General features: G+C 38.9%; 1 protein-coding gene across 4 annotated transcripts in view; it reads left to right on the forward strand.

The window, feature by feature from the left end:
• The window catches only part of CREB5 (cAMP responsive element binding protein 5), a 238,013-nt gene that overhangs the window by 15,112 nt on the left and 206,643 nt on the right, over window positions 1–16,258 (forward strand). For 3 of the 4 annotated variants that reach the window (XM_035317994.1, XM_035317996.1, XR_004748275.1), the window contains 2 exons: window positions 5,854–5,925; window positions 9,076–9,169. In XM_035317994.1, the coding sequence (XP_035173885.1) occupies window positions 5,854–5,925; window positions 9,076–9,169 (166 nt within the window). Of the gene's footprint in view, window positions 1–5,319; window positions 5,498–5,853; window positions 5,926–9,075; window positions 9,170–16,258 lie in introns of those variants that run through there. The other variant, XM_035317995.1, reaches the window with a different exon arrangement.

The raw sequence follows: 16,258 nt of genomic DNA on the forward strand, positions 1-16,258 counted from the left end.
CTCTCTAGCTCTGCATAAGTGGAAGATATACAGGAGAAAGCTGTTAGATTTCTGTTAGATTTCCCTTGATAACAAAAACTGTTTTTTTCATGGCCAAAGATGGGGAGCAAAACCAGTACAGCCTCAGTTGATTTGGAGGCAGATGGGTATACCTGGGAGAAAGAGCCAGGGCAAAACTCTCAGACTCCTGGGGAGCCTTCCCAGCGCTGGATCTTGTTCAGACAGGCAGTAAACAAACCAAGTGGATGTTTAACAAGAACTGAGGTGTCTGGCAAGCATGAAACCAGAACCTTTTTGGTACTCCGTTTTCAGCTGATCCTGAAGCATTCCCCTGGCCTGCAATCGCACAGGTGGCAGGGGCTGCAGCTACCCGGGAGGCACCCCCATGCCACACAGCCGGTGCTTGCTGCTGCCAGCCGCAGGGACAGGACCGAATGCCGCTCGCTGTTGAGGCAATTCACACATCAACCGCTTTTTGAGAGAGCTCCACTCTGCCTGAAGATTTATGGGGCTCTCTTCTTTTAAAACAAATGAATAAAGGCCCAAGCTGAGTGTTTTTCCACATATAAATGTCATAAATGTAATCACAAAAACTTCACTGGAGTACCAGTGAGAGCTAGAGCCCCAGCTCAAATGTGTATCACATTAAAGGCCTTCTTGGGGACTCCAGACACAAATTGCTTTCCAGCATCCAGAACCATTTGGAAATGCTTTAATCCTGAAACAGGGGGTGGTTTCTAATGGAAATGCTGACAGACCCTCCGTTGTAGCAGCCGGAGCAGGCAGGGCTGTGATAATGAGCCCTGTATGTGTGCATGTGGAAAGCATGATGCTAGCTTCAGAAAACAAGCACTTCCACTGAGCAGTCCACGCAGACGAAAAACACCATGCACCGTTTCAGCACAGCGATACTTAAAATTGGCTTTTCTCATGCAAGGGCATATTGGGAACAACCGTCAGCATTAACCCCGCGTGTGCTACACTTCCAAAACCAACAAGTCTTAATTGCATTTGTAATAACACTGCAATTACCTGCAAATAGTGCGGCACTGGATAGCCATGACTAGCATGTTGAAATGCTGCATATACCAATGGGGTTCTTAAATATGCACAAGTGCACCATAACCACATCTCCTCCCACTTCTTATACACTGTGGCCATGACCCTAAGAAACAGGTGATGCTTCATTTATTGCCCATGTCTCTGCATACCGCTGCTAATGCTAGTGACTGTGGATTTTGTACATGTCTTTGGCAATCTCAGTGACCTGGGTCACACCAGCCTGAAGAAACCTGTCTTGCAAACATGTCCAGGTGATTAATTTCAACAAACAGGTTGCTTATATGAGTGTAATTACTCACTTGTGCAAATGGCAGGATCGGTGCACTGACCTGTATTAGGCACATTGTCATACACCTCCCCATCAGTTCTTTTTCACTGTTAATCAGAGGACTGAAAATCTTGCAACATTTAGACAGCTTGAGGTTGAAGGCTGAAATGTCACTTTTAAAAGAGGGTTAAAAAGGTCGCACAGCTGCAAATAATAATAGCCCAATGAAAATCAGACTCTTACTGCAGCCCACTTCAAGAATAACATTGAAACAGGAAACAAGCCTGCTTGATGTTTTTACCAGTAAGGCAATAAGATTACTGCTGAGTTTAAAAACGGGGAGAGAGTCAGAAAGGAGCATGCTTTCTTGGTGTCAGTTGTTAGAACTATTTTTCTGATCCGGAAGGGACAATCGTGGGGCTCTGAAAAATCTCCTTGGGGAGCATGGGGTGCTTCCCCCTGGATGCTGCTGAGAGGGGATGTAGCTCGTTGCTGTGTTCTGAGGCTGGATTTGTTTCTTTTGTTTGCTTTTCATTTCTTTGCTATGTTCTTGTATTCTTCACTGCGGGCTTCAGTTTTATTAATTCTAATAAAAATATTTAGTGGCATCTTATGCAGAAGTCAAGAAATTGAAGAATATCATGGCTTGCTGCAGAGTTTACTTGTTTCTCTTCCATGTGACATGACTTGGAGAAATCTTTCTCTGTTTCTTTTATATTTCTGTTTATTTATTTTTCTAATTGGAATACCTTAGCTGCTCCTAAGCAGGGTGATATTTCAGAAGAGTGGCAGGCTACAACAGCGTAGCAGATTTCCTCACTTACGTATTCTGCCAATAAGGCTCTTTACGTGGTCACAATAGGGCAATAAATGCTGACAGATGTTGTTAACATCTCTATTAAAATTCAACCCCCTCTTCTGCTGCATAATGCATTCATGACTATTGTTAATAATATCAGAACTAATGCTGACATATCAACATTAGTGCTCACTTATATTTATAGTTCTTGTATGTTGCTTTGAAGAGGCTATGAAGTTGCAGCAAATAGAGTTATTGATAAAAATAAGTTAAAAAAACAAGGCGAAGCAATCCTTAAACTTTTCAGTCATCGTAGGTTTACCCGATATTCTTTGTGTGCATTAATTTTGGCAGTCATGTAGCACCATGGAAGGTGCATGAGTGTAACTTGAATATTTAAGACCCTGAAGGTTAATAAGCACCTTAATTTAGATGGAAAGGTTGCTGTGATTTACTTTTATTAGGTGAAGTAGAAATGTTGCCATTGGTTGCGTTATTTCCTTCGTGCATGCTGAACCACCTGTGCGCACCGTGAAAAAGGAAACCTGGGTTGTGTGGCCCAGCCACAGAAACGAGGTGCGTGGAGAGGTCTGGGAGCCAGGGACAGTGCATGTCTAGCTTTAGTCTGAACTGCAGGACATGAGATGCTCAGCTGCATCTTGAAAAGGATGCTGTGCAAATTGTGCTGTGCATAACCAAAAAACCCTCTGCTGCTGTGAACTGCAATCCTCTGGTTACAAACATGGGGCTAGATCCCGTGCTGCCCGTTCACCTGCAGCTCTTGTAGGGTTCAGTTGGAAGGGGGAGTGCAGGAGGTTCATGCTCATAGTCTGGGTTTTCAGCTGCTTGTTTCTGGTCAACGTTCAGGCATAAAGCTTGAGTTACTGCCGTAGGGTAGCCAGACACCCTTTCAAAAAGCTTTCACTCATTTACTCTCCTAACAGAATCAACACCACTACAGTCACAACCGCAGTGATAGTGTTACATGTAAACACAAACTGTACGTAGTGCAGTTTGACTTGAGGGCATTGCACTATCTGGTAACTTGTTTTATGGGTCAAGTCGTGCTAAGCAGTATCCTGGAGGGCACGGATGATTTAGCCATTCTGGATTATTACTTTCTTTCATTTTCCTTAAGTTTAGCCTCTGAAAATCATCTGCAAAGGGGGATTTTCATGGGAACCAGCAGCTGCTTGTGCATTTGTGGTGAATGACTAGATGTTGGATCTGACACCTTTTTGAAGTACTGAGAATAAAATCCAAGTCCACGTTTTCCTGCAGTTGATCCTCACACTCAAGATGCTACACTGAGCATGTTATTTTGGTGCTTATTTCACGCTATCTACGTAGATAAACCTGATAATTATTAAATCATTATCAAAGCACATACCTATGAACTTTGGGACTAAATCTCAATGCTTAGGGAGGGGAGAGAAGTCTTAGATTTTCATTACTCAAGTAGGAAACAAGATCTAAGTAATTCATGGCAACATTTTAAAATTCACTCGGACACTTGGGACCAGAATTGTTGCCCTCTGTTTTCTTTAACTGAGTATTATCCAGTGTTCTGCTATTGAAAATGCAGTTGTCACTGTCCCCCAAGGAGGGGAGGAAGAGGTAACATAAATATTTGGCAGTGCTTCAGTTGCAAGGGTAATTGAGATCTCAGATAAAGTCTTTTTTTCCCTCTTTTCATTCTGTGAAGAGGTCTTTAGGAAAGACAACATCCCAGGGTCACATACCATAAATAGAGGTGGATTTAAAAATCAAACTAGCTGGAGGTTTTGTTTTTGTTTTTGTGGGGGTTTGTTTGTTTAGTCAGTTATCTCTCCGCTGGTTGTTTCTCTCAAGCAGACTAGCATTAATTCTGAGAATTTTTATTACTTCACCTCTGAAGAGCCTGTCTATGCACAGACTGGAACTGAAATAACTGAAATTAGAAGGAATTTAACACCTTTAGTTATTTTAGTATAAGCCTTGATGTAAACATGCTCTTTCATTTCTGATTATGAGTGTTCTATTTCAGTTTAACATAGATGTAAGTTAAAGCAAAACAGGATATGAATAATCTTAAGGGAGTAAATTAGGTACAATTGTAGTTATTTCAGTTCTTGCCTTGTGCAGCTAGATAGCTGAGCTAGGGTCTTTCTTGACACCTGATTGTATTTGGTGCAATGAATCGCCTGTCTCAGCCAGGTTTTGGTAGAGGTGTCTATACCAAGAACATCAGATGGTGCTAACTACCAAGCACCTTTATGGGTAGGGTCCTTGGGGAGATTAAAGGTGAAATAAAAATCGGAGGGGATTCTTCACTGGGAGTTGGTGGAGATGGCAAAGGATGTTCTGCTGCCTTTCTTTTTTTTGCCTGGTCATAAGTAGGAAATATACTCTCATTCTAATGCTATCTACTAGAATAAGTTATAATTAAAAGGAAAAAGAAAAGTTATCACCCCAAAGTTTTGTTTCTTTGGAAAACTTATAATACTGAAAATAATTTCTGTAAGTACAGGTCTGGGCTGATGTTCAGGTTAAGAAAGGGATGCTTGCAGGGGATGGTGGCAACTCTTGGAAAAACAAGCATGTCTAACAACAAAGTAAAGACATTCCTGATAACTGGAAGTGACAAACTGTGGTTTAAAAGAATTAGATGTTCAGATTAGATTTTAAAAAAATATCAGAATGGAATGATTTCAGCACTTGTCCTGCAAATTTTTGTAGCTTCAGAATTAAATTCTTCTCCACCAGGATATTTGTTTTTGTTCATGAAAGATTCACACAAACACTTCTCAGGTTTTTGTCTAAGTGGGGTTGTGGTCAGACTGAATTTTAAGGGATTTAAAGTGTAATGTCATACATCATGCTTTAAGGTGGGTCACCTATTATTTTCCAGATTGTAATGCCAATTGTAGCAAAAGGCTCAAAAGACTGAGAAAGAAGTGACTTATGTAATTCCTAGGCTGTTACCAAGAAATGATTTTTGCTCATCCTGGTCAGGGACACTGCTGTAATATTGACCCAAATCAGCTGCGTTACTACAGTGAGAGGGCAAATGCTTTCCTCTTGCCTTGTTTATTCAAGACCCAGGAGCTCTACCCCCGGTTTTAGGGCAAAATCACAAGAGTGTAACTGCTAAGGGAAAGCTGCAGTTTTAGGCAAAACTTCTCTTCTTGAGCTCCTTTGGATCTAGTCAGTCTTTTAAAGGCTGTTGATGCACATTCGTATGGTGCATATACAGAGCCTGTATGTAATGTATTTAAGTTGTTAATATTGAACAATAAGGCTGAAGAACTTCAAAAAGTGGGCTCTTTCTCAGAAACAACCTAGACGTCTGGTTTTAATGTGGTTCAGCAGGAACCAAAGAAAAAGAGGTAAAAACCCGTAATTCAAAATATTTCTGAGCAGACACGGTCTTATCTAATAACAACACTGAACATATGCTTTTTTTCTGAGGCAGGATTTCTGCTGTGAAAGCCTAATGTTTTTTTTTTTCTTCCTTCAGAGTAAATATGTACTCAGGAAGGAGTAATAAGAGCTTAAACTGTAGGGAGCCTGCCGAATATGAGCAAATTTAGTACTTTGAGGATGAAACTTTGCCCTGGTCTGTTTTGGGAGTTTGAAATAAAAGTAAAAACTGTGAAGACTGCATGTTGCATGTGTGTGTGAAGTTTAGAATGTATATATTCATAGGTTCCCTTTCTTTCCCCCTCCCCCTTTTAACATGTAGATTTATGAGGAATCAAAGATGAACTTGGAGCAGGAGAGGCCTTTTGTCTGCAGTGCCCCAGGCTGCTCACAGGTGAGTGGAGTCAGCGGTGATATTAATTGAGTCCTCAGCACTAGCTCTGGCTTGTATAATGCCTCCTGATATATTAACACATGTCTAATAATAATGTGGGTGGTTTTTTTTTTTGTGTGTGTGTTTTTTTTTTTTTTTTTTTTTGTTATTTCTTTAAGTCCTTTCCCACTCCCCAATTCCCTCCTTGCCCTACAAGATATTACTACAACATGTTTAAAGCAAACACAACAGCCATTCAACAGTGAGTTGGTAGAAATACTTCTCAAGCTGCTTCTTCCTCATCCCTAATGCTAATATTTTAAGTTTCAAACCAGGTATTACAAATTCCTTAAGAGCTAGCAAGAGAGGACACACTAGGCAAGATACATTTGTCTTTTTTCAGCTCATATGTACAAAGCAATGTATTACATTTATCACTAGGTACAGAAAATCACCTGATGTTTTTTAATACATAAATAAATGCCACCTTATGCCTAAAAACAAACAAATGAACAACACAAAATCTTTGAGAGAGATCTCTACAAAATATTCTCAATTGAAAATGCAGCCTATGGATAAATTCTGCTCCTGTTGGAGATTCCTGTTGACTGGCAATCCGCCACGTGCCTCTGAGGATATGATCTGACCTGTAACGCGATATTGAAAAAAAATGAAGTTTAAAAAGCCTGAAGTGATAAGTATTTTACCTGCTGAGATTTTTGATTGGGACTTATGTGTTTCTTCTAAAAATAATAATAATAATAATAAAAAAAATTACTATGATCTCTTCCATGTAGTGGTGAGGGAAGTTCTGTGTGTGACACCTCCCACCCTAATTTGGTTTAGTGACAAGAGTTTGCAAGTAAAATCTTCAGGCAGGGACATCTTTTGGGCTTTTGCCACAGGCTTCCTGTATGCATCTGTTTTAAGTGATTTAGCTTACCCATTTCTCAGATTCCCCATCTCTTAATGAGGATAATATTTCCCTCTGTGTTGAAAGTTTTCAACTGGCTCATATTTTGACAAACCTTTATGTTCCCATGGTGGAACGATGGGAAACAAAATATTGTGTGATTATCACAAGAGTGTAGATGTTGTTTTTGTTAGGAACTGAAATAAGAAAAAGGAGAATTCTGAGATCCTGTTAACAAAAGGCCACAAGCAGCTTTGCTGTTTTACTAAGTGGGAGCCTTTCTATAGATGCTGGAGTGCATCTTTCTGATTGCCCCTCTGACCAAGGACTTGTGCCTTCAGACCTCCACAGGCAGAGTTAAAACCCTCACTGGACTACTCTGTCACAGAGTTATTATAAAATATCTGAGTCTTATAGCCAAAGTTTGTTTAAGTTTTTACTAAATTCTAGAACAAACTTCCACTCACATCTGTGGACTTAAGGGCTTTCACTCAGTGGAGGGAAGCTGATCCAAACAAGCTCACTTAGGTGCTCAGAGATCTTACTTTGTTGCATACAGTTAGAGTTCGGGCAAGCGGTAAGTGTAGATGTGACTTAAAAAAGCATTTAATTTCTCATTCCAAAATGTGATCTCTTTTTATTATAAAAGAGGAATTGACAGGAATCCACCTCAGCTGCCTGGGGATTTGCTTGTCCATCAGCCAGTGCAGATGTATGTTTGAGGCTGAGGATGTTGGTATTCTGCATGAGGAAGAAAGTAATTTACAATAAAACACACAGAAGCTTGAACTGAAGGAACAGCTTCTCCTCAGTCACACAAGGCCCTCTTTAAGCCTGGCTGATTTCACCCTGAAGACAAAGTATGGGGTTTCATGAAGGAAAATCCATTTCCATGAGAAGAAACATGTTTTCTGTCTCACAATTCCATTGAGTGAGGTCTTTCACAAATTCCAGTTGTTCTTAACTTAAATTTCTAGTGCTGCATTTCTTCCAGATGAGTAAGCAATGAAACAGGATTTGACAGTGAGGAAAAGTTCTTTGGGATACATTTACTATTTATTTATTTATTTCCAGAAAACTCATTCCTGTTATTTATGCTGCTTTGTCTACGGGCTTAGAGAAAGTCTTAGAAGGTATAACCTACTGCAGCTACTTATGCCATAGCCACAATCAAAGTCACTTAGCCAAGAATATGCTGTGTTGAAAGCCTTATGTTGCTTTAACTCTGTCACTGCCAGTTTTTGACAGTTTTGTCCTATTGTACCAGTTGCTTAAAAAATATATTAATATTTATTTATCTTTCCCAAAGCCATGGTAAACATCTCTTGGCCTTTTCTAGTCCTGAAATAACCCTGTTAAAACTACTACAGTAGTTTGTAACAAAGGTCTGTATATGCACCTTCTGATGAAGAAAACAATTTTGCTCTTAGAGCACAAGTATTCAAGTGTTTCAGCATTTTTTCAAGCCTGTCTCTTCTTTGTCTTGTTTTAAAGAAGCGATTTGTTTTAAAATTCTGTTATCAGATTGTAAAAAAAAATGAAAACAAACAAACAAAAACTTTTAGCACACCTGTTAATTTCTTCCAAATCAGGACTCCATCTTCTCTGCTTGACAAAGGGAAGGAAGTTAATTTAGTATTGTATAGGATAGCAAATAGTTGTTAGATACTGAGCACCATTGCACTGGCAGTTTTAATCAAGTGAACATATCAGTTTTCCACAAATAAAATGTATTTTTCGTGATTACTTTTGGGTAGGTGAATGTTGGCTTCTTTGATTATTTTTTATTGCTATTCAGCAGATAGAGGTTGCAGAAATACTCAAAAACAGAAAAATCCAGTGAAGTGATTTAAGCTATGCTGTATTACTTTGCATTTGCTGTGGGCTAAGAATATACACAATAGCAGTTATCACAGTTCCTCAGACACGTGGTGACCTGTGAGGCAGTGGTAATGGAGCATGTGTCCGTGACCCTTAGAAACCAAAACTTGGTCTTGCAACTTTTTTAAGCAAATACATGACCCCTTTCTGTTTGTAACCCCAAAAAGCACTGCAGCAAATACATTTCTAAGTACAAATATGTGTTGCTCATATTCACTTGCTGTTCCTGTGCCATTTGGACACATTTCTGGCAGGATATATATCTTTCTCTCTCTCGTTTTTGAAATTCTGTCTAATGCCAAAAGTTTATTAGAGAATTAATTTTTTTTTTTTTTTTTTTTTTTTTCCCTTCCTCTCTCTCTGTGTTTGCCTGACAGCGTTTTCCAACAGAGGATCATCTGATGATTCACAGGCACAAACATGAAATGACTTTGAAGTTTCCTTCAATAAAAACAGATAATATGTTATCAGGTAAGAAGACACAAATTCAAGAGTCAAGATAACTATTCAGATGATGTTGAAAGCATGACTCCTACTGGAAAGCTACTGGCAAAATACCTCCAAGATTGGTTTAAAAAAAACAACAGTTCCACTTAAATAACAAGTAGAGGTAGAATAAGCTAGAATGTGTATTTTTGGACAAAAAGACAGCTGCCATTCTTATGCCTTCCCACAGGTTTGACTTGAGAGGGAAGGAAATTGTTGAACCTCAGCCATGCTGGCAGCTCTATCACTGACTCCCTTGTCAACATGCAAGTGAAATACAGGCACTTAAGCGCATGTCACCTGGGAGCCCAGCAGCGAGCGTGTTAATGAAGTGCCTTTGTACCATTCTTGTAAGACTCACTATTTTAAGTTTGACAGGCTCACTTCAGCAGCTCTAACAGGCCACCTTTATGTGAGCCACTTTCATAAAGGCCTGGCCACTGTAAATAGCTGTAAATCCTCCAGTTGAAGAAAGGTAAACCTTTACCAGTGGGTAATATCCAGTACTCTTTCTCCCTAGAATTAACCATTTCTCTCCACACTCCTCTCTGCATCCCCACCCCACTCCCAAATCACATGCAGAAGTTATTGGATACAGAACTATCTGTATGTGCAATAGCAGCCTTTAGTTTATGTGGTTTTCTCATACTCTTGTTGGAGTAACACATTGGTGGCTTGCTGGCATTCAGCAACTGCTGGGTAAGGTCAAACTAACCCTAATCTTATCATTTCTCTCCTCTCCTCTTCAGCAAAAATTCTGCCACCTCTGGATATTTTAGGTGCACACATATCATGGTTAAGAGGTTCTCCGACAGGCTAACACTTAGGTATTAACTACTTCAATTTTTATGGAAAACACAGTTCAGTAGCAATTGCTTGCAAATACTTGATTTTGTTTTGTTGGTCTTTCCTTTGGGGACTTTAGGTACCAGTGAGAAATCAGGCAGACGTCATCCCAAATAGAATTTCTTTTCCGCTTACTCTTGCAGGTGCCGTAGTAGACTAAGATTAGGAAGAACCAGTATGCAGTACATTGAGCAGGGCTTATAAAGTGTGTGCATACTGGCTATGCCCACGGAATCCTGTGTTTGCAAGCACAAATGAGAAAGTGCTGCTCTTGCACTTGGCAGTTACCTCTGGCAGTGAAACTGCTTGAAGACATCTGTACTGTGAACATGTTCATCCTGCAAAAGTGCTCAGTTTTGTTAGAACTTTCTGTTTGGCAAGAGTTTGGCTCTAGGGCAGTTTCTAAGGAGTATATTTGATCATCGAGGGTCCCCTGAGTAGATTATCTCCATTTATGTTTGGTAACTTCTATGATGCAGCTGTCCCATTCCTTCTGATGGATTGCTTTTTGAGGGAAAATGGACTGGCTTCCACCACTGCCGCTGGTGGTAGGGCCCCTAGACCTGCAGATAGTCAGCTAAGTATGTAGAAGGGCAGATTTTGGTGTCCAATAGGGTTACAGATTGTTTCTGATGGATGTATTATCTGCACTTTTTGTATGAATACCCTCTGTAATAATGAGAGTGAAAAGCTGTACATGTTCTCAAAAACTATGGCAAGCATGTCTGAGCAAAATGGCCTGGCAACCTGGTGCTGTAGTGGATGTTTTTTGTTTTTATGTTCATTTGGTGGATGTGTTTGTCATTTTGCAGTCCTTAGTTTGGAAGCATCATAGATCTTCCCCTCACTGAAGGGAGACACTGAAAAATGGTTGTTTCATTACCCAACTAAACCCTGGGGAAATCTAAATACCTTAAAGTTTAAGATGCTTTATTCTTAGATTTTGTAATGAAAAATTAATGATATATGGGAAAAAGAGACAGACTTTTTTCTTAGACATTTGTCTTCATGTCTTCCTTCTTGTTTTTTTTTTTCTTTTTCTTTTTTGCTCATTTGATTTTTTTTAATTATTTCTGTCATCAGTAGTTTCGAAGAATTGCAGCAGCAATTGCCCTATAATAAGCCAGGTGCAATGTTACTGAGTGGTGCTGTTGTTTGTTTTTTTTTTTTTGCCTTTTTTTTTTTTTTTTTAAGCTGTCAAGAAGTCAGTCTCTCCGTTTTGTTTTTTTTTTTTTTCCAGTGTGTTGTGTACTATCTTTTAACATGTCATTTTGTGTTTGAATCCATTCGTTATTCCAAAAAGAATGTGAAAAACTTAAGTAATTAGTGTGTGCAAAATAATGGGCCGTATGTTTTCAGGTAGACATTAGTATTATCTTCTGTGTTTCAAGACATAACTAATCCCCAGTCTGGGGTCAATATAACATCAGTAATATTTAGTATGCGTTAAACACATCATATATGAATGATTATTGGAGGTAGACACTAAAATTGACAGGGTTTGGGTCTTGTACCAATATAAAATCTTAGAAACTGGCCAAAATATAATTCAGGAAGTAGGAACATGTTTTTCATGTGAAATCTGTACTGAGATCTGAAATATCAATTTGCCAGTGGGAGGTAAAATTATGTGCTATATATAAAGGTATATGTTGTTATGTAGCTAGGGTTGCTGTTTAATCAACAAGGTTCTATGACCCAACTGAAATTATTGGTGTTATGCTGATTAATTTGGTATGTCTAGCCAAGAGCTTTCCTTGTTATCAACTAGCTCCACTATATTTACTTCAATTTTTTGATGCTGACTGAAGAACAAGTTCTATTGTATCCTAAATCTTGAACTAATTCAGAAACTTCAGGTACGTTCAGGTTTATGTCCTCTGATGAAAGTCCACAAGTGTGTGTTTTGTTGAATAAATTGATGTTCATTTAAAAAGACAGAAAAAGGTTAGTAATATTATTTGTTCCTTTTTGTGTGTGTATTTTGTTTCTGTTTTAAAGCCTTGCTGTGAGTATGGGGAGAGAGTCATTGACAATTTCAATTTCCAGCTTTCTTAGCCAAAGGAGAGCCATTCAAGTTAACACAGAATATCTTGTGAAACTTTTGTGAGTTAGTCATCCTCGTAGGAAACTTTATAGTTATGTTGACTGAAATAAATGTCATTTCTGCTGTTGTAATGTTCTAACTGAACATTACATTGCTTTGAAACTCAGTAGTTTGTTAAGCACGTCAAAGCTTTTTGTTGTTGTTTTCACAACACTGAAATATTAAAGTCTGTGGGACAGATTGTTCCCTCCAGGTAAGTACTAAAAGCTGTATGGAACTGAACTTTGGGAAGGAGGGACACTGAGATTCCTTACATATTAGATTGAGAAGGGAAGGAGTGGAACCTTACCATCTTGGGGGGGGGCGCGGGGCGGGGTGGGGCGGGAAGAGAGGTGAGGGAAGGGGGGGGGAAGTGCCCTTCCAAAACTGCTGAGAGCAGATGAAGAGGAGACTAGGATTATTTGTACAGAACCCTTGTTTCTTCCTCATTCTACTTACTGAAATCCTATCCTCTAATTTATTTTATTTCTTTATTATTATTTTTTTTTTGTAGCAAAACCCACTGTAGAGACAGAAAGTCTTTAGATATAGAAGAGTATCTGCAAAGGTGCAAATGCATGACTTTTTCAGGTACCACCTGGGTCAGTGAGATGACTTATGTCATCCTTGGTTGACTCATTTTCTTTCTTGTTGTGACTTATACAGGGAGGTTTATCTAGACAAAAATTTTGTAGAGTTCAAAATGATTGGATATAAGGAAAATAGTTTTTGATTTCTTTTTCCCTTCTGTGCCTTTCGCTTTACCAAATAATGAAGTGTCAGTTGCACTCTTTTCTTCTAAAATTCGAGAAAGCAATTTCCGAGCAACCAAAAGAGATTGAAGATGTGTTGTACCCAGTGTGTATACCCTCATAGAAAGCCCGATGAGTACTTCAGGCAGTGAGTCTTTTGGAAGCAAATCTCTTGGGAGCACACAGTTGCAAGCCCCTTTGTGAGAGCAGTTCTGCTAGGTGCACCTGGGAGCACTTCTTCCTTGTCTACTCTTCTTTTACCTACCTGAGGTCTCATGACCTTGAGCTTCTTGGTAAGCTTGGGTGGTATCCTGCCGAATCAATGAAGAAACTTTCTTGATTTTTCAGGACATTCCACTTCTCTTGTGGCTGTTTGATGGGCAGCCCTTCAAATTTCAGTCCTAGTCCTGTTACTCTGACTTTGTTATCATTGCCTGAAAGTATAACATGGGTAAGTATATAACTTCAACAGAGCCCACAGCTGAACAAGCCAAACGGCTGTTATTACTGCACATCAGACTAAACATTTTAAAGATGAAGAATCAAGTTACACTTTGGAGCTGTGCTGTTAGATAGCTTTTATTGAGGATGAATAATGTTTGCAGTAGTTTAATGGTCAATACTAACTCTAAGAATATGGAAGATTTTTTTTTTTTTTCCTACTTTTTTTCTTAACTTGTATAATGTTTTAAAGTTTTCATGCATGTTTTGAGGGTTGAAATTTTGGGATCTGAGGTAGTTTTACAAAATGGATTCAGGATGATTCATATAGACTTTCCATACAGCAAGCTAATGTTGCATTTGCTGGCATTGTACTTAGTAAGGCTGTTGATTTGAAAGCGGTATATTGAGACTTAGTGTCCTTACAGAGGCTATTTCTGTAATTAAAAAAAAGATAAGAAAAAATAAATGAGCACCCAAGCACAGTGAATATCTAATGGTATCTTTTTCTTTATTGAGGACTTCACATTTCCCATAGCCTTACAGCACATTTTCAGTATGTCTGGAGAAGCAAGATGCATCACTTCAGATGCTGAGGACAGATTTTCAAAATAGCCGCCAGCCAAAATATATTCTGTGTATCAGGTTCCACTCAAAATCTGATTGCTGACTTTCCTCCTTTAATATACAATAGGTTGGGATCTGCACAAGATTATACATTCTGATCTTGCTCTGGGGCTTTTATGTTGTCCATTTACATTTTAGAGGTTTATTTGAACTTAATTTTTCTTGCAGCCTTTCTGGCTATGACTATGTAATTAGAGAGTCAGATTATTCATCTAAGTAACAGGCTGAACAAAAGATTTATTGCCCAGTCTGAAACTTGGTGGGATCTGTGTTCAGCCTAACGGTAAAGGTCAGATAGAAATAACTTCTTAAGTAATTGTCAGATACAACAGGTTAGCCAGAGGAGATGCCTGAAAGCACAGGAAACTAGTGCTGGTGGCAGCTTGAGATGGAAAGATCTTTATTTGTTGAACAATAGGACTAGATTGGGATGGCCAGTCAACATAACGAACAGCCAGATACCTACTGTTAACTCAAACTGAGCCAAATCCCAGACTGCCCAGTTCAAAATGCTGCTTGGGTCATTGAAGTCCTGAGCTGCATGGTTAACAGTGTGCATGCAGGACCGCTTCCTACAGCAACTCCTGTCCTCAGCAGGAATGCTGAGAGTGGTGCTATCTCTGTCTGAGTTTTGGTCCAGATGGGTCTGGCACATCCACTTGCTGAACTATGACAAACCAAAGCCCTGTTCTCAGTGAGCCTGCAATAGTTGTGGGCGCTAGTGATAGCAACAAAAGGTTTGTTTGTACCAAACAGGGAACAGTGAAGTCAGGCACAAGCTGTTGGAACTATTAATGCATTTTTAAGTGCTGAGAATTAGGAATATTTTGTTAATTCTAGGAGACCTGAATGTGTAACTTATGCTAGGGTCTCCTTTGTGATATTGTTCCCAGTTAAGACATAAGAGCTTGCCTAATTTAGGTTAAAAAATAACTGTGATGTTGAAAGTAATCTCTTCTAAATTTTTTTCCTCCTTCTGAGGGAGAACTTGTTTTCTAGGAACAAAATTGTTGTCTCAGGAGCAAAGAAAGTCCACTGGGTTTGGTAACCCTGAAGTCCTGGAATCAGGGGATGCACTGTAATTACTATGTATAAAGTCTCAACATTTTAAAGTTGGGATCTTTATCAGTTCTGCTCTCATAATAAACACAGAGGTTTCATGGACTTCTGGTTTCTATGAATGTTGAAGGATGAAGTATTGCAAGGCAGAAAGAGCTCTTGGTTTACATCTGGCTGAGCTGGCTTCCAGAAGGTCTGTGGATGGAGTTCAGGGCATTTTTGTTTGTTTGTTTGTTTTTTTTTTTTTTTTTCTTTTTTTTTTCTTTTCCCCTCTGCATTCTCTGCCTTGACTGGGAGGAGGAGAGGAGAGAAGGGGGGACCGTCTGTTGTAATAAAATCTTGTTTTGAATTCTTGCTGGTCAGATTCTTGGGTCATAGAAACTACACCAACAGTATGGGGAGATTGATGTAGTCATTTATGATCACTGTGTAGGTAATGTAGGTAATGTAAATACTGTCATTAATTTACCAGCTTTGATACTTTTAGATAACAAAGCAGTTTGGGAAAGACTGATCATGGTTCAATTTGTTTCAGTGTATGTAACACAATGCACTTTGTTATTTCACTCTGCTTATGGCACAGAAGATACACTTTTGGTACACATAGAAAAAGCAGTATGAAGCCTTTGTACATTTCCTCTGGATTGTTTGTTTTCACTATTAAAGTGGATTTATTTCACTGAGATTTTTTTTCAGTCTTACATTCATGGAATAGATGCTGAGCATAAAAGGAGCAATCATAATGGCTTCAGTTACACCTATCTTATAATTGCTTTATTACCCATCAAGTTGCCTCTGACCTGATATAGTCTGTTGTCATAATGCCTGATTTCTTGATGGGCTGTGTACCTTAGTGAGAAATAACACAAATAACAAGACTTCATGTTAGTGTATTCTTGTCCACTGTCCCCTTGTTTCCCCCATGCCCCTCTGAAGAAAATTTAGGATTTTTGGTTTTGGTTAAAGTGGTGCTATCTTCTTGCTTATTATGAAACCCTAATTTCTCATCTTGGTCAAGAAAATGATACCTTTCTTATTTGATATGGATATACCACTTCTAAAAATGTTTTGTGCATTTGCCTCACATTCAAATACCAACATAACCTTTATTCCATACTTGACAATGATTATCTTTCTGTTTTTCTACAAAGTCATTGTGGTGTTTGCTAAAGTAATATTTAATCATTTTTGGAAATAAAATCCTTTGCTCCTGCTTTTTAGTGCACTGAATTTCCAGTGCAAATTCCAGTCCATGGTCCAACG

Source organism: Oxyura jamaicensis, chromosome 2, assembly GCF_011077185.1.
Source record: "Oxyura jamaicensis isolate SHBP4307 breed ruddy duck chromosome 2, BPBGC_Ojam_1.0, whole genome shotgun sequence".
Taxonomy (NCBI): domain Eukaryota; kingdom Metazoa; phylum Chordata; class Aves; order Anseriformes; family Anatidae; genus Oxyura; species Oxyura jamaicensis.